The 24,778-nt window shown below is 41.5% G+C and overlaps 1 protein-coding gene across 1 annotated transcript in view; it reads right to left on the reverse strand.

The window, feature by feature from the left end:
- Positions 1-3,605: 3,605 nt before the first annotated feature.
- PREP (prolyl endopeptidase) overlaps positions 3,606-24,778 on the reverse strand; it is a 125,737-nt gene continuing 104,564 nt past the window's right edge. Inside the window, exons 11-15 of the mRNA XM_032155906.2 lie at positions 15,189-15,325; positions 11,863-11,957; positions 8,630-8,761; positions 7,932-8,088; positions 3,606-4,323 (exon numbers count right to left, since the gene is read on the reverse strand). Coding sequence (XP_032011797.1) covers positions 4,029-4,323; positions 7,932-8,088; positions 8,630-8,761; positions 11,863-11,957; positions 15,189-15,325 — 816 coding nt within the window. The 3' untranslated portion in view covers positions 3,606-4,028. The remainder of the gene's footprint in view (positions 4,324-7,931; positions 8,089-8,629; positions 8,762-11,862; positions 11,958-15,188; positions 15,326-24,778) is intronic.

Raw genomic sequence — 24,778 nt, forward strand, 5'->3', positions numbered from 1 at the left:
GTTTATTATCTTGTTAATAGACTCATGGGTATCTTAGTCTGTTTAAGCTGCTATAAGAAAATACCACAAACTGGTGGGTTGTGAACAACAGAACTTGTTCTCACAGTCCTAGAGTCTGGGACATCTAAGATCAAGGCACTGACAGATTGGTGTCTGATGAGGGTTGCTTCCTGGTTCATAGGCGACACCGTCTCCTGTGTCCTCACGTGGTGGAAGGGATGAGGGGGTTTCTCCTTGGGCTCTAATATAAAGGCACCAGTCCCATTCATGAGGATTCTGCCCTCATGACCCATCACCTCCTGAAGGCCCTGCCTCCTAATACCGTCACTTTGGGATTTACGATTTCAACATATACATTTTGGGGAGGACATAAACACTCAGACAACGGCAGTAAGAGAGCTGTCTCGGCTGGACATGGTGGCTCATGCTTGTAATCCCAGCATTTTGGGAGGCTGAGGTGGGTGGATCACCTGAGGTCAGGAGTTCAAGACCAGCCTGGCCAACATGGTGAAACCCCATCTCTACTAAAAATACAAAAAGATTAGCCAGGAATGATGGCATGCGCCTGTACTCCCAGCTACTGGGGAGGCTGAGGCAGGAGAATCACTTGAACCCGGGAGGTGGAGGTTGCAGTGAGCCAAGATGGCGTCATTGCACCCCAGCCTGGGCCATAACAGCAAAACTCCATCTCAAGGCCCAGCTCCTGGGGTTACTGCCCTGCCTGCCTACTTCCTGGCTGGGGAACTTGGACCTTTGCCAAATGGGGAAAAGGTATTATGTGCTTCCTAAGGTTGTGTGAGGACAAACATTCATCCACACAGAGTGCTTGCAGCAGGTGGCACAGAGTAAACATAAGCAAGATAATTTACCATGTCTCCTCCCTGGAATATCAACTGGATGAGGGCAGGACTTTCTCTCTGCACCTTCAGCCCCTGAGATACGGAGGCAGAGAATGGCTCAATGTTCCTCCTTCATGGGCCTCAGTCCTCATCCCAATGGCCTGACGACCCCAACAGTACGACCTTTGCCTCTTTACAGCAACCCCCACAGCTTTCCAGCCTGTCCTTAACCTGCCTTTGAGTCTTTGCAACTCCTTCTGGGCATTAGCTATGTGGCCTGCTGGGAACTTCCAGAGGTGGTAAAACTGACAAACCTTGAGAGACTGGTGACAGGATTCCTTAGTTGAAACTTAACCTTTTCAAACTTGTAGCACCATTTGTGTATAGCTGCTTAAGCTTTAGTGGGAGTATTTAAGAAACATGATTAATTGGAAAGTTTTACAATATTCCAGGCAAGTCCACAGTGAACATAAATGTGACTTTATCTTACTAAGGTAACAAATGCTCTGGTGTGCTTAGCAAGGCCTTGTGACAAAGCAGTGAGGCCACTTGTGCAACATGTACGACTTTTTCTTTTTTTTTTTTTCAAAACAGTCCTAAAAAAGCTAAACATAGAAGTCCTCTATGATCGAGCAATTCCACTACTGGGTATAAATCCAAAAGAAAGGAAATCAGTATATCAAAAAGATATCTGCACTCCTGTGTCTACTGCAGCACTATTCACAACAGCCAAGATAGGGAATCAACCCACACGCCCATCAGCAGATGAAGAGATAAAGAAAATGTGGCACATGTATACAATGGAATATGATTCAGCCATGAAAAAGACTGAGATCCTGTCATTTACAGCAACATGGATGGAACTGAAGGTCAATATGGTAAGTGAAATAAGCCAGGCACAGGAAGACAAATATCCCATGTTCTCCACTCATGTGGGAGCTAAAAAAGCAGGCAGAGAAAGGGAGGATGAAGAGATTAATGCCTACAAATATACAGTTTGAAAGAAGACCTAGTGTTAGATCAGTAGGGTGTCTATAGTTTACAATAATCTACTGTACATTTCAAAATAGCTAGAAGAGAGTAATCATAAGAAAGAGCCAAAGGGCAGAACACAAGATACAGAAAAGTGGGATCAAATAGAGAAGAATCCCTTAGAGTTCTGGGTAGGAGCCCAATCTCAAGTCTTATTTCTAATGTTTAAAGCTCCTCCCACTCCCCAAAATACCTTTAGTTGGTGGGATTAGTTGTCCTGTTAAAATCTAGATACAAAAATTAGGTTGGAAAAGAGAACTCATAACTAGAGGCCAATCATGCTAGGCATTAAAAATGTATTACTGTATTCCTCCTCATCATCAGTTGCTAAGTGACATTTGGGATTTGAAGCCAGTCCTGACATCTGAAGCTCAGACACTACACACTGTATTTTCTGCTGTGAAGCAGACCTCAGAAAGTATGATTAGATTCTGTGCAACCTTGAAAATGCTCTGGACTCAGTGGGTCCAACTCAGCGATTTGTACTTCACACAACACAGCTAGTCTAGGAAAGAGGCTGCCTTTGGCTTGACCGTGCAAATGTATTTTCTTTCTTTCCTGAAATGCTGGTCAGCAGTTACACCAAAGCTAGCTAGTATGAGTATCTGAGTAGATGGTGATGACGACAGAGTCTCGGCGTGCAACACTAGCTACTGGCACAGTTTCCAGAGGGGTTATGGTGAATCATATATTCAATGACAGCTGTATTATGTACAGTACTAAATAGTAATGGAAAACATGATTCCCGTAGAGAAAAACCAAGCCATATAGCTGTCTTTCAGTATGCTTGGTATGCAGTGATATGCTTGATAGAAAATGGTATGTCTAATTTTTGACCATAACTTGAAAAGTAGAGAATGAGAGAGTACTCTTAAAAGCACATACATATACAACTTGGAAGATGGGACCTACTTGGAAAAGTACAAATCACTGGAATAATGAAGTAATCTTTTAAGCTATTTATATAAGGTTAAGATACTATATAAAATAATTATTTTTATCATATCTGATAAAGCAAGACAAAGGAAAAAAAACTGTTTTAAGAAGTTAGATCAGCATTTCCCAAACTGATACTCAAAGGAACATTGTTTCATGAAATGTCAAAATATATGCCTTGAAAAAAATATTATAGATGAAAGTTTAAGGAATAGTATATCTTAAAAATCTTGGTGGTGGGGTGGGGGGGTGGGCAAACCAAAACTTTTTTTTTTTCCAGTAAGTATGACTATTTCTATTTCCAGGAGTGAGCTATGTGGGAGAAACAGCTTGGGAAATGCTGAAATTTCTGACTATAAGATATGCTTGGATATATGTATCTGTTTGGATAATTTACTCGTGATCTCTTAGAACAAAGGATCCTTGGATCCAAGGAACTCTGATTTCTAGGAATACTTTGTAAACAAATCAATACACAAATAGGTGAATAATCTGAATTTTCCAGCCCAGTGGTTTTTGAAAGGAGGCATCCAAACCAAAAGAGCCCCAGATCAGATTTTTACCCAACTAAGTGGTTAGTGTTTATGACAGTAAACCCCCTCTGACAGCTTCATCACCTCTAACAAACAACGGAGATGGAGTGGATGAACAACTTATTTTTAAAGCTAACAAACAATCATTCTATGACTTAACTGCTTGGAAACTAACTTGTTGCAGAAAGGTGAAATGCTTTATTCTCACAGAAAACTCCACTTCTGGAGTTGCCCCTCAATATGAAAAAACCGGAAGTAAAGCCTGTCATTCTTAAATAACATTTATTATTGTTGCAAAGAAGTCTTCTCCATGAGAACAGTTCTCACATTTATTTAAAGATATAGAAGTTATGGATTATAGATAAGTATGCCCGACTATGATCCTTAATTCAGCAATCTAATATTCACAATGTGTTTGTTGCCATTTAGCTATTTATCCAAACAAACATGCCTTTTAGAAAAAAAAAAACCACATGTGCCTAGACAGGGTGGAAAAAGAAACGCCAAGGGCTTGCTAAAAAGGAGAAGCCTAAAAAAGATAAAATTCCCACGGCAGTTCTGTTCAACTGTAGTCTGTGAGTGCAGGAATAATGTTCCCGTGGGGAAGCATTATGCCCAGTGGTTTCTCGGTTTGAACGTGGGAAAGCCCTTGAGGTTTTCTGTCGCTGTCAGGAGGAAGCAGGAAACTTTATGGAATCCAGTCGATGTTCAGGCACCGCGCTATGAACGCAAACATGTCTGAGACTTCCTCTATCACTTTGGCTGTGGGCTTCCCCGCCCCGTGGCCCGCCTTGGTGTCTACATGGATAAGCAGGGGGTTGCTTTGCTTCCTGCTGCGGCCCACGATGTACTGAAGGGTGGCAATGAACTTCAGGGAGTGAAGCGGGACCACACGGTCATCATGATCAGCAGTGAGGAGCAGCATGGACGGGTACTGGATGTCATCTGCTTCTGGTAACTTCACGTTATGCAATGGAGAGTATCTGAAAGGCAAAAAACGCCTTTGTGAGGCTGAAGAGCAACACTAGAGTTTTATGGCACAGGGACCTAGGTAGTTAACTAGCAATGAGGACTGCAGTTAACTAGTATGTGAGTAACTACCACAGACTGTGCTTGCATTACCATTTAGGCCATGACTGGCAAGGGCTCCTGGAAACTGGGGAGCTGTGTCATTTACGTGGCTCCAACTTTGAAAGACTGTAAGAAGGAAGCTCACAGGTCTGTTGAAACAACCCAAATCACAGGCACACTTACTGTCTCTTAAGGTGAGTAGTTTCATATTCTCTAGGCTTTTTTTACTGCTACAAAGTGGAGTAATAATTGTCATTATAACCACACTCAGTGGTTCAAAAAAAGTCCAAGCCTTTCTTTTGTTGAGAAACTTGAAATCCATAGTATATAATAGCTTCCTGCCCCTTTAATAACATCTATAAAGCCTTTATTCCAGGCTCAGTTTTGCACTCTTAGGAAAAGCACATGTCCTCTCCAGGCCTAGTTTCTTTGTAAACCGAGAAACCTGGATGGGCTGCTGAGCCTCTTGCCGGCTCTCAGTCCGGCAGAAAGCAACAGCCTTTGCCAGGGGAGGAGGGCAACTTCTGAAGTACAAGGCAAGTTTCCTGGGTAAGTTAACAAAAAGGGTGTTAAGCATAAAAGTAATGTTGATTTTAACAGTGACTGATAGTAGATGAAATGTCTGGATATTTTTTCTTTACATTTTCCTAATGGGGTGTCATGTTTTTCAACATATTTAATATTAATGAATAAAATCAACTGTTTTAGTAGAGTTTTATTTTGAAGGGTAGGTAAATAGTGAAAACAGTAAAAATTCTGCTCAGTTAACCAACTTGAGGCCAAAATTGGGCTCAGTTTCTGGGCTTCAGTTTCCCAACAGATAAGATGGAGATCTGTTTTCTGATCTCATTTAAGAGTGTTTTTTGACCAGCCCCATTCTTCCAAATATGGGTTAGTTCTAAAAAGAAACAAGTTTGGAAAACCCTGCCTGTTAATAATAATAATTCCCCCTTGGAGATTCACATGCAATATTTATACATTATCTGTAGGAAAAAATACATTAGGCTTTATTTATCGCCCAGCCATTCAAACTTGGAGCTCTAGCTCTTTTTTGGGGAAACATCTTTTACTAATTCTGGATGGTGCTCCATGAGGCACAGCCCAAGGGGGTGGGGAGGTGTGCTGGGCTTGAGGAGCTCCCTGTAGGACCCTTCCTAGCTAGTGTGGGCTGGGTTCCTTCCTAGCTAGTGTCGGCTGGGTTCCATGCTCATTTTACCAGCAGCAGGTGAAATGTAGCCTTGTGAGGGCAAGATTTGAAAACTGAAGAAGGAACATCATGGAGAAAAATATTTAGAACTTTTTTTGTTTTTAAATTAATTTTGAAAGTATTAGGTGTCATCTAATATTCTTTTGCCTTCAATTAACTCAGTATTTTCAAATGAGTTTAAACAGGACTTGTTTCCCTACGTGCAAATTTTCTCTAAGTTAGATATTCCTTCTTCAAATATATAGCTTCTACCAATGTGTGTTAATGAGGCCTGCATGCACTATAAAGTAATAACTTTCATAGTGAACTTTGTTTCCCCTTAAAGTATCCAGTTAAAAAAATTCAGTCATTTTAAGTATATTTCAAACTGGAGAGGCTAGCCATAAAAAGCAAACAAAATGAAAGAACAAACTTTAGAAACTTGGCCGTGTGCGGTGGCACGCACCTGTCGTCCCAGCTACTCAGGTGGCTAAAGTATGAGAATTGCTTGAACCCAGGAGGCGGATGTTGCAGTGAGCTGAGATGGCACCATTGCACTCCAGCCTGGGTGACAGAGCAAGACTCCGTCTCAAAAAAACAAAACTTTAGAAACTAAAGTTTTTTCATCAAAATTTCTAGTTTACTAACAGGAGGAACAGGCTGCTTGTGCCAGTCTGAAAGCCACTCCTAAACACTGCTGATTAAAAATAAAATTTAAAAACTCTTACATATGGGGAATGAGGGCCAAAAAGAATTTTTTTTTTTTTTTTTTTTGAGACAGAGTCTTGCTCTGTCACCCAGGCTGGAGTGCGGCGGCGCAATCTCAGCTCACTGCAAGCTCCGCCTCCCGGGTTCACGCCATTCTCCTGCCTCAGCCTCTCCAAGTAGCTGGGACTACAGGCGCCCGCCACCACGCCCGGCTAATTTCTTGTATTTTTAGTAGAGACGGGGTTTCACATGGTCTCGATCTCCTGACCTCATGATCTGCCTGCCTCGGCCTCCCAAAGTGCTGGGATTACAAGCGTGAGCCACCGCGCCCGGCCCAAAAAGAAGTTTTAATGTCTGTTTACTCATTGCTATCAGCATAGTGGCTGCAGGATACAATGGAAGTTGTATAAGATTTCAATAATGCAACTTGCAGTTTTAAACATATGTAGCTATATTGAGCATAAAAGAAGTTTAATTGTACTTGAATATATTCCTTTTTTTTTTTTTTGAGACAGGGTCTTGGAATGCAGTGGTATGATCTCGGCTCACTGTAACCTCTGTCCCCTAGGGTCAAGCCATCCTTCCATTTCAGCCTCGCAAGTAGCTGGGACTATAAGCGTGCGTCACCATGCCCAGCTAATTATTTGTAGAGACAGTGTTTTACCACATTGCCCATGAAGGACTGGTCTTGAACTCCTAAGCTCAAGTGATCTACCTTGGCCTTCCAAAGTGCTGGGATCACAGGTGTGAGCCACCATACTCAACACCCCCTTCCCCTACTTTTGACCTGCCATTTCAGGAGCATATATTCTTTATTTAATTTAGAAAAGGAAATCCCATATATTGATATAAAGTATAATTATACCTTTTGATTGCTACAGTAACAAATTACCACAAATTTTAGCAGCTTGAAACATCACAGACTTCTTATCTCACAGTTCTGTAAGTCAGCAGTCTGGGTTGGCTCAGCTGGGTTCTCTGCTCTGGGTCTCCCAAGGTCAAAGTCAAGGTGTTGGCTGGTTGGACTCTTACTGGAAAACTCTGGAAAAAACCTACTTGCAGTCTCGGGATGTTGGCGGAATTCAGTTTTGTGCAGCTGTGGGACTTGGGTTCTGTTTCCTTGATGGCTGCTGGTTGGGGGTTGCTCTCAGGTCCTGGAGGTCCCCCTTCCTCCATCGTCAAAACCAGCAATGGCAGGCTGAATCCTTTACAAGCTTCCAATTTCTCTGACCTCCCTTTCTGCTGCATCCCTGACTCCAGCCAGAGAATGTGCTCAGCCTTTAAGAGTTTATGTGATTTGGGACCCCTCAGAGATAATCCAAAGAGCACCAGATGAGTATCCTGCTCCCTCACAGCAAGCAGTATCTAGATAAAAGTGTTTGAATAACGAGGGTAGGAATCTTGGGAGGCCATCTGTAGAATTCTGCCCTACCATATTTTTGTAGTTTGTTGCTTTCGTTAAAGACTATATGAAATCAAGAAAGACAAGTAGGTGTTCCCATCTCTTCTCCAGTAGATTATATGCAAATGCAAGACACTGACAAAGCTCAAGCACTAATCCTGTTGTGACTGTGTTCAACTTTATATCAAACCACTAACAACATATATATGTCAATAAAACCTTACTTGACAAGCCATTCAAAGTGTTGTTTGCTGTCCGAGCACCCATAATCAGTGGTCCAAGCGTGGCCGATGGTATATTTATGAAACTTCAGCATATCCATTACTCCAACTTGGGCAATAACACAACCAAAGAGGTCAGGTCTCTGATTTGCACAAGCAGCTAAAAAACCCAAGGTAGAAAGAAAAAGGAGGCAGTCTATCATTAAACATCTACATAAACAAAGCAAGGCAATACTTACATGCTTCCAGAGCCCGGGTTGCATTTATCCACAGAGCATAGGAGGAAACCATCAGAAATCACCTGCCCAATAGCCCCAAAGCTCCCCACCCCCTCCCATATCTGTCAGAGGGGTGGGGATTCTCATCAGTAATAGAGCTTTACTCCCCAAAGTGAACCTTGAAAAGCCTGAAGACTTTCTGGAAACCCTGTATCCCCTCCTCCCATTCCCACTTGCTTTCACAGCGATGAGGGAGATTAAGGGACTTGTTCAAGATCTCAGGACCTGCCCAAGGCAAAATAGGGTCTCTTCGTATGTCATTTATCAGATGCCCAAATATAAATGGTACAGATGGGTTTTGCTCTCCTTATACCACTTTGTGGTCCTATCCACAAAGTAAACCAAGAGCTGCCTACAGATAGTGTATCTGAAAACCCCAAGAGGGCTAACTAGTAAGTACAATGAATAAAATCCAGTACTCACCCACTAAGAGGCCTCCATTTGAACCTCCATTAATAGTCAGCCTCTTGGGAGATGTGTAACCTTCCTTGATCAGATACTCAGCAGCACACTGAAAGTCATCAAAGCAGTTTTGTTTGTTGGCCAAGATACCACCTACAATGTGCCAAAGTGGAAGATAGCTAATTAACAAAACATAAAAATAAGTTTAATCTAATGGGAATTCAAATGATAGGGCACAGTTTCAACTACTGATTAACTTAAAAACCATGGGTTAACACTGCATTTAAAAAAAAGCCTCAATTTAAGTTCTGTTATGCACTGTGGAAATACATCATCAATACCACAATGCTAATCCATATGGTGGATCTGTATTTTTCTAAAAGCCTCTAGAACTTAAACGGGAAATGCCCCAAAGGGAACAGATGGTCGGTTATGAGAGAAGTATGATGATGAAAGGATAGAAGCATGGCATCACAAGGAACCTGTATTTTGGGAAGCTGAACTTACAAATATAAAGCAAGACCCGCAGCAGTGTTTAGTCCTCTAGGTCGCATCCAGCACCCGAGCTGGAGCTGGCCGTGGGAGTGCTCGTGCCTCTCTATTCCCTGCGAAGATGGAGGTGGAAGTGCTCTGCAGAGGCATGCTTCCCACCCAACCTCTGCAGGAGTCTGACATGGTCAGTGATGGGGAGAAAGAAATTCCCCAGTCTTGCCCTCGGTTATTAATGGAAAGAACAGCAGGAATTGGGTGGTGAGGTAGTGCTGCGGCAGAGCATCACATTATGGTTTCTCAATTCCAGAATGAAAGATCTTCAACATTTCCTCAGAGAATCTGGGCTTTATCATCTGCAAATCCTTCCAGTGTATTAAACCAAACAAATTACTTGGAGAAACATTTACAGGGCCATGAAGTATCTATAAGTAAAGGCCAAAAGTCAAAAGCATGTCCTCAAAGGAACAGATGTCTGAAATAACTGCCTTTGAAATGAACAAAGAGCAGACACAGATCTAATTAAGTATTTGAGATTAACCACTTCTGCTGAAATTTAATTAAAGATAAAGCAGTGCTACTGAAATGTTTTTCATATCAAAACAAATGTTATTAAGATTTCAGTTAAGAAATTACCAGTGAATTTAGAACAGGTAGGATTACTTAGTTACTAGGAATAATAATATTTTGGGTATATGACTATATTTTAAAAAGAGCATTAAATTTTAAAGTCAATTAACAGAATGGAATTCAGATTTACCAGTGTATCATATCCTGGAAAAGGTCTATTTCTGGTCCTTTCATCATGGCCTAAATTTTGAGGAAGTTTATAAATCAGTCTAAACATAGTCTACTGTTAGCCTTAGTCAAGCTTGAACCTGCCTAATCCCAAGACCGGAAAATAATTCAGTTTTAACTAATAAAAGAATGAGAGAGCAGACTAGGAGCAAAGTTACTCTTCCCTCTCAGAGCATGGTGGACATCTGATGACCAGAGGGGTTTTCTGGAGAAGAATCCAGTTCTTTCAGGAGAGGATCCCAGGATCAGGGGACCATGAGTAGGGGGTATGGTGCATAAACTACATACAATTTAAATAGGAAATCAGGTGAGTCAAGGGGTTCAGAATTAGCACACATATTTGGGATGCAAATCAAACATATGGTATACAGAAATTTTATCCTCTTATCACTCATCTTTTAATATCAGTTTCACAGTATGATTTTAGTGTAAACTCTAATAGCTCAAAATTATGCAATAAATTCTTTGCAGTTTCAAAGACAGTCACAATCAGTAGTTTCTGGAGATGATACCTGGCAACGGTGGACCAGATGGCCAGCCAGGGGCACTCACTTTCACTAAGGTGCACTTGAGGAGTCTGCTGTCAGCCCCTGGGGTGCATGCTGGAGGCCCAGGGGTCAGGCCTAAGCCTTTCCTGCATATGGTACCTAACAGGTACTTATGGAAATCTCTTCACAGGTTTACCCTCATGTTCGCTGATTTGATTTGATGCAAAAAAATCCAGAGCCTCAGGCCTCAGGTTTGGGATGGCATAGGAAACAGAAGAGAGGTACAGATATCTGAAGGGTGGTCTCTGATGCTCAGGAGACCCCTCTCACCTGGAGCTGCTGACCAACCCCAAGCACTGGGGGCCACCCTGGTGTCCTAGTAGGCCTTATTATAAACAATAGCTGACAAGACTGGGGGAAGCACAGAGCTGGTGGAGGTGAAGGTGCTTTTCCACGTCCTCCCTCCCCCAAAGATACAGGACCAAGACAAGTGAAGAACCTCTTCAGACCACTGGTTAGTCTACGAATTCAATTTCAGATACACAAAAGCCTGGGCGAGGGGTGCTCCACATAGAAAGAAATGGAAGAAATGCAGCTTTAAAATACAGACCATCACTCAAAAAAATTGTGACCATCTGGGGTATAAAGTTGGGTATCAGTCAATCAGCTAGAATACATGCTTCAGGAGGCCAGAGAATGGAGATGGAATAAAATTAGAAAAGAAAAATGACTGTTTTTGTGTCTCAAACTAATGCACAATAGAGTCACAGCAGCAATGCTACAAGGATGAGATTCCTCAGCAATGCCGGGAAGATCTGAGAAAACCAGCAGGAGGATGCCCACACTGGGAATAGAAAGCTTCAAGATTGCTCCTTTCTCTTAAAAGAAAATGACCTGCCTTGACTTCTGTTTCAAGACAGTCGGCCGGGCGCGGTGGCTCATGCCTGTAATCCCAGCACTTTGGGAGGCCGAGACGGGCGGATCACGAGGTCAGGAGATCGAGACCATCTTGGCTAACACGGTGAAACCCCGTTTCTACTAAAAATACAAAAAATTAGCCGGGCGTGTTGGCGGGCGCCTGTAGTCCCAGCTACTCGGGAGGCTGAGGCAGGAGAATGGCATGAACCCAGGAGGCGGAGCTTGCAGTGAGCTGAGATCGCGCCACTGCACTCCAACCTGGGGGACACAGAGAGACTCCGTCTCAAAATCAAATTCACGACATGATAATTAAAACAACTTATGATGTTAAAAACCCAAAAAAGAAGTTTTTGAAAAAAAACAAAGGAAAACAAAATGTGAAAAGTGAGTTGTTTTTAAGGGGGGAGTGGTGTCTGTGTCTGATAATATCCTTGTTTTTCGTTCGTCTAGCCAAAAAGCTTTCCTGCTCCTAACCCCTTCAGCTCATTCAAACAGGAAGGATCAGCACAACCTTAGCTTTGATTATGTCAGACTTGTGTTTCTGTAGAGAAAACACCTCACCTTTATGCCACGTCTCTCCATATTCGCCACCTCCTCTGATGTTGGCCACTGCCAGGATACCACCCATGTGTCTCACAAAAATAAGCCTGGAAACACTGAGAAGCAGTAAAAACAGTTAACCTTCCATTAACTGCCTAGTGAAGACCATGCTCTCTCTCTCCATCTCAAAAAAGTGTATGCCCAATAACACTCTGAATAATATCATCTAAATAGGAGCTTGACATTTCTTTTATTGCTTAAGTGAAAAACACATAACTTCCTATTAATACTTAACTGCAAAGCTAATATATGTACATATTTTTTGAGACAGAATCTTACTCTGTCACCCAGGCTGGAGTGCAGTGACACAATCATGGCTCACTGCAACCTCCACCTTCCAGGTTCAAGTGATCCTTCTGCCTCAGCCTCCTGAGTAGCTGGAATTACAGGTGTGTGCCACCATGCCTTGCTAATTTTTGTATTTTTAGTAGAGATGGGGTTTTGCCAAGTTGGTCAGGCTGGTCTTGAATTCCTGACCTCAAGTGATCCGCCCGCTTGGCCTCCCAAAGTGCTGGGATTACAGGCGTGAACCACTGTGCTCAGGCAAAGCTAATACGTTTTCACGAGCATTCAGTGTCTTATTTTTCTACATTGATAAATATTTCACTACACAATTCATAATACAAACAGAGAAAAAACAAAACACTGCCAGCCCAGGCATGAATGGTGCTGGGCTCACAGGAGGACCTGATAATGGTCTCTTTTATCATTTTTTTGAGTAACTTTCTCCAAACTGTTTTAAGTTGGAAAAAAGAAAAAGCTTTTTCTGGAACATGGATTTTTAAACATGTTTTCCAGTTCTACAGAAACTTCTATGGTAAATTAGCCAACACAGGGTGTGCAAGAGGTAAAGGAGATCAGGCATAGAGTTCTCAGGGCTGGAGGATATTTTCTCGAGATTAGCAGAAGAAACTACAGCACAAACCCTCTAGGAAAGAGCATTAAGTCCTTTGGAAAATTTGGATTTTGTTTCCCCCTTCTCTTTCCACTGTGACCCTAAAAGTACTGAGTGACATGCTGTTAATTAAAATTAACTGTGCTTTGAGAACTATTTCTGAGAACTGTGTCACTCTTTTAGTAACTGGGGAAACCATGGGCTTCTATAAAGTGAAGGCTCTCAATGGTCTGAATGCTAATTTCCTGAATATTGAGGATGAACAGGAAAGGTCAGATGAATTAGGGTAGATGTATCAGACCGTCCAATCACACCTTATTAGCCAAATTGATGTTTGATCACTTGGTCCTCTCTTCAAGACTTTCATGCATCTCTGATGGTCTCTCCTGAGACTACTATTAAATGCACTGGGTTCTGGGATGAAAATGGCCCCGGGACTCATCTCTTGGATCCCAACAGGGCAGGCTTAATAAATGCTTGTTGCCCGAATGAACAAAGACAAGTGGTTTTAGCTACAGTAGATCCACTCGGGAATCAGTGTTGTCTTGATCCTGGCCCACCTGCTGGGACCAAGGGAATGGGGCTCAAGGTGACTCACTGTCCACTGATGAAACACGTGTTCACTGCCCCACACTCGAGCATCACTGTGAGTTAAAACTGAAGCCTGCATTTTAATACTTTGAGTGATATAAGGATTAGGTTAATATAATAAATCCCAACATTTATCGTCTTGCTTTTTTATTTTTTCAAGGGGCAAGGTTGCTCTACCTGAGGCTTGCATTCTTAGACTAATAATCACAAAGAATAATATGGCATATAATATTAACACATAGATATCAATGTGTTAATGTTACATATTTGTTATTACAATCATAACAAATCTCGTTGCCTGGGAAACTTTGGAAAGAGATGGGAAGTCCCCATGTCTGGAATGTTGCCTGGTATATGGCGCTGTCAATACAGAATGAATGAACAGCAACCGTTATGACACTTTTCTAACTAGTTTCCCTTCATTTACTCATATGATGCCATATATATCTTTCGAAAATATTGTTCTACATCGTGATTTTACACAAAAACCTCCCATCAGCTCCTTGCTAACAAAAGGATAAATGCAAACTCTTTGGCCAGATATTCGAGGTCCACAATTTCATTATAAATCACTTGAGGGCAGGCAACATATTTCCTACTTTATTAAATCTAAAATAATGAGCTTCTACAGATATTGAGTGCTCAAAACAAAGTACCAGTGTTCTTGTATTCAACTTCAGGACAGATGGTTGAATCTATTCTGAATTTATGTCCTGGTAGTCACCAGTCCATGAATCTCTTCCCAAACAGAAAAGATCCTGGATGAATCTGTGAATCAGATTTCATATGGGGTTCTATTTAGAAGTTGGCTCAAAGCTAGTCTTGCTGGTGGGAAACTCCTTGTTTTTATTAAAAGTGCTCAAAGAAAATTCCATTTTATACTAGCAATGGGATATTAAAATCAAGTTTGCAAATAACAGAGACGACATTTATATGAACAATAGCAAACATATAAATGTAGAATTTTCTCCCTGAACGTAGTTATCTGGGAAATAATCACAGAAACAGCACACAACAGTCTAAAATGGATGATGTAACAGAGTATACAGAAAACATTTATGGCTGAACGTTAAGACAGTCTATTTTAAGACTCTGCTGGTGAAAAATATCATCAGCTAAGAAATCATTCCCTCTGAAGAGAATACCAAAGGTAGTGCAGTGGCAGCAAATGACAAACACTGAAGAAAGGAGCTTCCTTTAAGACCTCAATTAATACTAATCTTCTGTAGTCATGCAGCCATGGCCTCCCCATCCAGTTCCCAAACAACCTATTACACTGAGGACATTTTTGGTTGTTTTTCAAGATTAGCTTGAAATGATCCTTCAATTCCTGGTCAAAATTTCAGAGAGTTAACACATAATCCTGCCCATTTACGAAAACAAGCAGCAAGAATTTTGTAGAACTGTAATTTGAGATGGAGTTTCGTTCTTGTTGCCTAGGCTGGAGCACAGTGGTGTGATCTTGGCTCACTGCAACCTCTGCCTCCTGGGTTCAAGTGATTATTCTCCTGCTTTAGCCTCCCGAGTAGCTGGGATTACAGGCATCCACCACCACGTCCAGCTAATATTTTTGGTATTTTTAGTAGATACGGAGTTTCACCATGTTGGCCAGGCTGGTCTTGAATCCTGACCTCAGGTGATCCGTCTGCCTCAGCCTCCCAAAGTGCTGGGATTATAGGTGTGAACCACCACGCCTGGCCAGTAATGTACTTTAGAAAGTTGATTTAGTAGAGCACTCTGGTTTGTTTCCACTATATGGAAAAGATAAAATACTGGCAATCTGAGTGCGTTCTGAGCTCACCTGTAGTTGGGTGTGATGGATATGTTGAAGCCGCCATAGCCATATAAGAAAGCGGGATGAGAGCCATCCAATTTTATGCCTTTTTTATGCACAATGAACATTGGAATCTTTGTACCATCCTTGCTAGGGTAGAAAATCTAGAACATAAGAAAGCAGAATATAAGATTTAGCATTTACTTAGTAAATACTGCATGCTTTTAAATGGGAAAAATAGTAAATTCTCTCTTCATGATGTACAGTAGAACAGTGAAAACCTTGCACCTTTAAAGGGCTATTTAGTGAAGCATCTTTCAGTTTTTATGGAGACAATGTAGAACAGTTTAAAGAGGCTGCGTATGAAAACAGGGAGACCTGCATTTGAATTCTTATTCCACAACTATCTTGCAGGATGCCCTTCACCCATCGTTTATCCTCTCCCAGCCTCAATTCTGCATCCCCACATGTGGCCATCGTGCCTACCTCTCCGGGCCTTCCCGGGGCACACAGAAAACAGGCTTTTCATTCTCTGCTCCTTCTCATCCCTCTCAGCGCTGGGAGGGGCAGATGTGCCATCCTGCCAAGCAACTCAATCTAGTGAGACTTATATTCCAGAAAACAAATTTCATATTCAACTTCCTCTCTAAATGTTGACGCTTAAGACGTCATTTTTCTATGCTGAACTACTAAACAAATGCTAGCAGCAACAAAACTTATTAGCTTAGAAAGTTGATGAGGAAAAACACAGAAATCCTATTATTCCTGGTTAAACAAAGACCCTTCTCTCCACTATTGATAATTAAGGTTCACAAAGCCTTCTTGAATCTGGGCTACCTCTGGCAAGTTCAAAGTAAACATCTCCTTATCCTTTTGGATAAAGGATTTAAAAAAAGGCATAAGGAAGGGAACATTAAAAGCTAGTCAACTGATAAGCCATAGAATAAATAAGCCACAAAAAGCTGATAATGCTTTTTTTTTCCTGAAAGGAAAGCTGTGAATAGCTTTCTCTTTGTGTAAACATGGTGTTTTTACCCCCCAAACAACCCCCGGAAAGCGCTCCAGTTTGGAATCATCTTGTTGACCTTATGTTCCAGTCATGGGCATAAGCCTTTACACTTCATGTGACCTGGAGCCATATTTTATCCATAGCTTTTTAAGGTAGCAGTTCTGTTGCGCAAAGTTGCCACAAAGTCCACAGAAATAACCATGGTGGGGGAGGGGCGGAGGGGGAGAGTGGGCAGGGATGCAGATCTGGAGATAGGAGTTATAGGACCATGATAAACGCCTGCAATCTGGTAGCTTTTTGAAACCTGCCAAGAAACAGTAATATAAAAAGCATTTGTTTAGGACTCTGCAGAGAAATACTGAGATATACATTTAAATTTGGCATCTGAGGAATCATGGAGAATACACTTCAGAGTTCAAAATTATCAGAGGGGATACAGTTTTATTTAAAGTTATTTAGTGCCGGTTAGCAGCCACCAACAGAGTGTAACTGTGTGGGTAGGTACAAGTAAACACGGAGTAAGAGGAACAAGTTCCAAGGGACTGGCTGGGATTAGTGAGCTAAAATACATAGCCTTCAACTCAAGAGTTAGAATTCAGAGCACTATACCCACAGAGGTAACAGCATCAATGAGCAAGCGAGCAAACCATCTCACATGATGCTACCTTCACTGTTCAAAAAACCGAATTCCCTCCAACTACCCCCAGCTTCTCATCTAGTTTCAAATCCAGGTCCAGCTGAATTCTCCCCAGGCTGACCCCTCCTCATGTACCCTGATCTTCATGCAGCCAGCTGGACTGATACACTCCTCATCCCAGCTGACTCTCAGACCCTCCATCGTTCTCAAAGTGCTCTCTTGATGCTTCCTGACAATTCAGCTTCCTCCTCCCATATCACTTTTCTTGCTACCATCTGTAAGATTTCCAGTATCTGAAAGCCAGCCTGCAACTCTCTTATCTGACTCCAGGACAAAGGCATCCTTGGAGAAAATCACTGAAAGCACAAAGTTCCCATTATCCCTGTAGTTGCAGAAACATATCCAAGCTTTAAGTTGGTGTGGTTCTAATGCTAAAAACAATATTTTGAAAGCAGTCCAAAATGAAAGGACATTGTGAAGATGACTTAATTGTGGGCAAGAAAACTCCTTACAGGAAGTTTCTTTATTTTAGTCTTGAAATAAACATACAGGCATACCTCAGAGATATATTGAATTTTTGGTTCCAGACAACCACAATAAAGCAAGTGATACAAATTTTTTGGCTTCCCAGTGCATATAAAAGTTATGATTACACTATACTGTAGTCTATTAAGTATGCAATAGCATTGTCTAAAAAATGTGCATGCCTTAATTAAAAAATGCTTTATTGCTAAAAACACACTAACGGTGATCTGAGACCTCAGCAAGTCGTAACCTTTTCTGCTGGTGGAGGGCCTTGCCTTGGTGTGGATGGCTAGTGATTCATCAAGGTGATGGCTGCTGAAGGTTGGAGTGACTGTGGCATTTTCTTAAATGAAGATACCAATGAAGTATGCCACACTGATGGACTTTTGCTTTCATGAAGGAGTTCTCTGTAGCAAGCAATGCTGTTTGTGATGGCTAATACTAAGTGTCAACTTGATTAAATTGAGGGATACAAAGTATTAATCCTGGGTGTGTCTCTGTGGGTGTTGCCAAAAGAGATTAACATTTGAGTCAGTGGGCTGGGGAAGACAAATCCACTCTTCATCTGGTGGGCACAATCTAATCAGCTTCTAGTGAATATAAAGCAGGCAGAAAAACACGAAAAGGAGAGACAGGCCTAGCTTCCACCTTACATCTTTCTCCCATGCTGGATGCTTCCTGCCCTCAAACATCGGACTCCAAGTTCTTCAGTTTTGGGACTTGGACTGGCTCTCCTTGCTGCTTAGCTTGCAGACAGCCTATTGTGGGACCCTGTGATCATAAGTTAATGCTTAATAAACTCCTGTCCTTCTAAGAGAACCCTGCCTAATACACTGTTTAATAGCATTTTACTCACAGCAGAACTTCTTTCAAAATTGGAGTCAATCCCTTCAAACCCTGCCACTGTTTTATCAATTAAGTTTATGGAACAAACTAAAATCTTTGTTGTCATTTTAACAATGTTCACTGCATCTTCACCAGGAGTAGATTCCATCTCAAGAAACCACTTTATTTGCTCATTCCTGAAAAGCAGCTCCTCATCCATTCAAGTTTTATCATGAGATTTCAGCAGTTCAATCACATATGCAGGCTCCACTTCTAATTCTCGTTCTCTTGCTATTTCCACCACATATGCAGTGACTTCCTCCATTGAAATCTTGAACCCTTCAGAATCATCCATGAGCGTTACAATCACTTCTTTCAAACTCCTATTAATGCAGATATTCTGACCTCCTTCCATGAATCATGAATGTTCTTCATGGTATCTAGAATGGTGAATCCTTTCTAGAAGGTTTTCAATTTACTTTGCCCAGATCCATCAGAGGAATGTATGGCAACTACAGCCTTACAAAATGTATTATTTCTCAAATAATAAGACTTGAAAGCCAGAATTACTCCTTGATCCATGGGCTGCAGAATGGATGTTGTGTTAGCAGGCATGAAAACAACATTCACCTCCTTGTACAGCTCCATCAGAGCTCTCGGGTGACTAGATGTGCCGTCAATAAGCAGTCATATTTTGAAAGGAATCTTTTTTCTGAGAAGTAGGTCTCAACAGTGGGCCTAAAATCTTGAGTAAACCATGGTGTAAACAGATGTGCTGTCACCCAGCTTTGTGTTCCATTTCTAGAGCACAGAGTAGATTTACCACAATGCTTAAGGGCGCTGGGATTTTTCAGAATGGTAAATGAGCACTGGCTTAGTCCCTAAGAAGAAAGTCAGCCTGTCCCTTGAAGCTTTGAAGCCAGGCACTGACTTCTCTCTAGCTATGAAAGTCTGAGATAATATCTTCTCCCAATATAAGGCTGTTCTGTCTACATTGAAAATCTGTTGTTTAGTGTATCCACCTTCAACAGTTATCTTAGCTAGATCTTCTGGAGAACTTGCTGCAGCTTCTACATCAGCACTTCCTGCTGCATCTTGCACTTTTATGTTATGCAGACGGCTTCTTTCCTGAAACCGTATGGGCCATCCTCTGTCAGCTTCACACTTTTCTTCTGCAGCTTCGTCACCTCTCTTAGTCTTCACAGAATTGAAGAGAGTGACTGCTTTGCTATGGATTTGGCTTTGGCGAATGTTGTAGCTGGTTCGATCTTCTATCCAGGCCACTCAAACTTTCCCCATATCAGATACAAGGCAGTTTTGCTTTCTTATCATTCATGTCTTCACTGAAGTAGCACTTTCAATTTTTTCAAGTTATTTTCCTTTGCATTCACAACTTGGTTAACTTGTACTGAGACAGACCAAAAGCTAGCCAGGCCTCTTGCACATTCCTTCCTCACTGAGCTTAACCCTTTCTGGCTTTGACTTAAAGTGAGATGTGAGAGTCCTCCTTGCATTTTAACATTTAGAAGCCACTGGAGGGTCGTTAATCGCCCTAATTGAGACTCAAGGAGAGGGAGTGAGACAGGAAATGGTCCGTGGAGCAATCAGAACACATACAATATTTATCAATTAAGTTCACAGTCTTATATGGGTGTGGTTCATGGCACCACAAAACAATTACAATAGTAACATCGAAGATCACTGATGAGGGATCTCCATAACAAACATAATAATAATGAAAAGCTTTGAAGTATTTTGAGAATTATCAAAATGTGACACAGAGGCATGATGAATAAGCATATGTTGTTGAAAAAATGGCACTGACAGACTTGCTTGATTCAAGGTTACCACAAACCTTCAATTTATTAAAAAAAAATGCAATTATTTGTGAAGCTCAGTAAAACAAAGTATGCCTGTACACACAATATACACACGTATAAATATCTTATCAAATTCCTCTATGGACACGTGCACACACACAGCAGTATTTTCTGCCATTTCCATTTATGGAATGGTAATTGAGACTAAACCTAAACCTCCCTCTTCAATAAAAGGGCAAATAATCTGAGTCTTTTGATAACTATGGAAGGAATCCATGTAGACATTTTCGAAACAGCCATTCAAAACAGCCTAGGCATTTTCCATCACGTACTTTCTACTTCTTTGATTTAACCAAAACTGGTTTCCTCCTGAAGCCAGTTTTTCCCCCTTTGTATTTTAATGGGTACAAAGAAGCTCCTTCTTTCAAAGCTTTTCTTTAAGAGGCTTTGGGAGTGTTTCCTTTCTCCTTGCCCTGAATTTGCTGGGTCAGGAGAAGAAGCCAACAAACTCCTTGCTTCCATTTGCTTCCCACACTTGGCCAAGAAGCTCCACATCAGAGTCTACACCAGTGGTTTTTGAGCCTTACTGACTGGGCCTACATATCTGTGAAGAAACTGTTAAAAATACAATTTTCCAGGCTTTATCCCCAGAGATTCTGATATGACAGGTCTAGGGCAGAGCCCCCAAACGTGCAGATCCCACATATTCTGTGGCAGGTGGATCTGGGCTCAAAACACTGGTCAGACCATCTGCTTTTGTCACTTCCTCTTTCCTTACCAATTAATATCAACTAAAACCAGAAGTTTTCCCACAATTCTTCATCATTTTAATACAAGTCTCTATACTTCTCTTTACCTGGGTCTCCTGTGATTTCCCTCAGTGACTTTAACAGTGAAACCTGTCCAGCATCCTCACCTTAGAGATACCTGAATGCCTCAACACCAAGACCTTAGTTTCCACCCTACCCTAGTCGCTGGTTCCTTCCAATGTTTGCTGTGTGTCTATTATGTGCCAGGGACCGCACTCAGCCCTGGAGATGTAAAGAAGGCAAGCTGCATAATCCCTGCCCTCATGGGACTTAACAGTCTCCTGAGACAAACCAACAGCACAACACTCACCCATCACCTTGGTTATACCCTGGCCCTTAGAGCCTGAATTTCTTCTGCAAAGAACTAGGACAACCCACCTTGTGGCTCCAACTTGCTCTTTTGCCACTTCTGTCATTTCCTTACCCCTGAGATATCTGCTTTTATTTTTTTAAAAAACTCTTATGAAGACATTCAGTTCTTTATATTCTCTCAGGCTGTCAGCATCGCTTGGGCTTTCCTTGCCCAGCATGGGACCTTTGGGCAGCTCTTTAAATGTCACTAAATCCGGAACTCCTCTAATTCTGACCCTAACCCATTGGATTCCTTCTCCTGCCCCGGGCTGCTGGACACTCAGGAAATGGCAACTTGCTTCATTACAAATGAATACTTGATCTCAGCTGGGCTCTGAACTTAGGTCTCATGTCTTTTCCTTCCTCAATGTCTTCCATCTTTTCCCACCTAAATCAATTCAAGAGTACTTTCCAATGTTTTCCTTTTTTTTTTCTTTTGATTTCTGACACCACCATTTGCATCCCTCTCTGCCTCTGGCCTTGCCTAACCCTCACAGGGTCTATCTGCTTGTAGCTCCTGGTAAAGCTTCTGCTAACTTCATTCAGCCTCTGCAACCCCAGAGAAAGGAGGATCACCCTGTCTTGATTCCATTCCTTACTGCCTCCACTACTACTGTGCTCTTTCAATTATTACAGCTTTTGTTTTTTGTATTTTTCCCTTTCTTTGGCGTACAGATAGAGTAAAATTTCTCCTATCATAGCCAACAAAACCTTATGTATCACCCTGTCTGCCTCTTAAGCTACATCTCCATCTTCCTAATCATTAATCCCGAGTACCCCATACTCACAGCTCACCACTTTCCCATCCCATTGATTCCCATCCCCATCCCTGCTCTTTCAAAGGTCATCAATGAACGTTTCTGTCTTTCTCATTGCCTCTCCATCCCTGCCTTTACCCTGTTGGTGTATGTCCTTCCCAACATTTTCATGAGTGCATAGAGACACACCTATTTACATGTTCAAATACACATAGGAGTTATTATTATATAGTGATAAATGGAATCGGGCTAATATTGGGCTATGATTCATTCTCCCTCCTCTTCACTTAGCAATTTATCATGGAATTCTTCTCAGAGTAAAACACCCAGATTTATCTCATTTAAAAAATGGCGGCCTAATATTTCATTCTACGGATGCACACACATTTAACCATTTTCTCATTGATATTTAGGCTATTCTTTATGTTCTGTGATTGGTAATGATGGAATAAATCCCTTTTAGATAAATCTGGTATTCTCATGGTATGATTTATGTATGATATATTCTTAGACATGAGACTGCTAAATCGAAGTATACGTGCACTCAAAAATTCAATAAATTTGGACCAAATATTCTCCAAAGAGGACTTAACAACTTAGGTACCCAGTGACAATGTTTGCCTAAGTGTCCATGCCTCATTAGCAGTGGATGTTAAAATGGATTTTAATTTTTACTAGTGTAATAGGCAAACACTGCCATTTCCTTACTGTATTTTTTTTATTAGCAAACATTTTCATAGTCATGTTATATTTTGTCCTTGGAGAACAAAGTATATCTGCTCTTTTATTCTGTTACTTCTCCTTTCTGATTACAGAAATTTATCTTACACTGAAGGGTAGTAACCTTTTTTCTATCATGATTTGTTTATATTTTGTCCCAGTACACCAATAGTTTTTTTTTTAACTTTCTCTGTGGTGTCTTGAGGTGCAAGAAGGTGTTAATATTTATGTACCCAAATATCTGTTTTTCCTTTTTAGCTTCCTCTCTTATAAAACATTCTCTACTCCAAGTTATAAAAATATTTGTCTATAATTTCATCTTGATTTTTTACATTTATATTTTATGTTTACATATGGTCTGGGATCTAACTACTTTTCCCCAAATGGCCAACTATTATACACCATTTATTGGAGAATCTGTTCTTTTTCTTTCATTGTTCAGAAATGACATTTTTGAATGGTTCCTTTCCAGGTCTCATCCCTTTCAATCCCTATATGGCAACTGCTTCTTTGGCTTCCTGGGTGGAGTATTTCTCTGGTTCTTTTTCATTCCTTGTAATCTTTTTCAACCTTCCTAACTGATCCATTATTGCCTCCTCTTCCTTCTGTTTTGCAATATTCTATACTTGGCTGTCTCTTTTCTCTTTTCAAATTCCCTCTTTGCCATCTCAGAGAGCTCCAACAATCTGCTCTATGCAAAGGACCTCCATGTCCATATCTGCAGGCCCATAGCCAGACATTCTGGAAGTCACCTGTGAGGGGCTGGTTAAGAAGCCCATCAAGTTGCCTAGGCTATGGGGGTTCATGATCTCATGTGGCAGATGGCCTGTTCACATCTCCATATCAACGTGCCCAGATACACCTGTGTACATGCTCCTCCACGGGCCTCTTACTTGGGCTAATAGCAACACTCTCTTCTCAGCCACCCTACTTTCAACCCTCAGGACCATCTTGTGCCAAGGCCCCCTACACCCAGGCACCCATTTGGTCATTTGGTTTCACAAGCAAGTGTCTTCTCTGTCATTTACACAGGCAAACCAGCTCAGAGCTCTCTACTTCACTAGCATCATGACCAACCAGTCTCCCTGACTCCTCTCATCGGCCACAGTGGAGTTGTGGTAGGAATATTAGAACCTTAAACTATTATTAGTAACATATAAAATGTCATTTACACATATATATAAGAGCCATTAGTGCTTGATAAGTAGACAGTTGCCAAAGCTTAAATGCACGTGTTGTTTCTTTACTTGGTAGTTTATTGCTACCACAGTACTCAGGTTCAAGTTAAACAAAATTACTTCCTTTTCCTTTTTCCCATACTGTAACCAATGAGAGAGCTGATAATACATCTCCATTCTTTCTGAGTGTCCACTGTGCACACAGTTCTGTACTGGGATGCCAAAGCTTTTATGGGACCCTCAATGGACAGGAAAACAAAGTGCTCACATGGGATCTAACAGATGCCCACTTGAGTAATAGGAAAAGTCTGTCTGTCTTCCAGGGCTAACAGCTCATCATGTGAGGCAGACAGAGCCCTGTCTTCCTTCTTCTTGTCAACAGCAGAGTAAATGAGTTGTACAATAGATCCAGTTCAACAAGGAGCCTGGACCTGGCACCCCCTTTCACCTTAACAGACTACAAGCACCACCAAAGAATCCACAATGAACAGATAGATTGTCTTTGGAAGCACGGGTAGATCTCATAAGTGGCACTATCTTAGAGTATATTGATATGAAGCCTTCATGAGGGACACAGAAAATAAAACCAAACATTACGACAGTGATTCAAACCCACAGTTAGTTCTAAGCATTAGTGAGCCAGCCAGCGGCTGACCGAAGTTACATGCTAAATTAAGAAAGCTTCTTTCCTTAATTTCATTTTCTTCTTCTTTAAATGTTAGACTCTGTTGGCATCTTGGGCAGCTGGAGACGGTGGCCCCAGCCCCTGTTGTGAAGAAGCAGACAGCCAAGGTGATGAATCACCTGAGACAGACCCAAGAATGTTGGCACTTGCAGGACATCTGGCCCCAAGAGACCTCACCTGCTTTGTCAAGTGGCCCTGCTACATCAAGCTGCGGTGACAAAGGGCTGTCCTCTAAACATGGCTGAAAGTGCCTTTGTGAGGAACCAGTTCGTCCTAGCCTTGGGCAGCAAAACAGCACTC

Source organism: Hylobates moloch, unplaced genomic scaffold, assembly GCF_009828535.3.
Source record: "Hylobates moloch isolate HMO894 unplaced genomic scaffold, HMol_V3 SCAFFOLD_2, whole genome shotgun sequence".
Taxonomy (NCBI): domain Eukaryota; kingdom Metazoa; phylum Chordata; class Mammalia; order Primates; family Hylobatidae; genus Hylobates; species Hylobates moloch.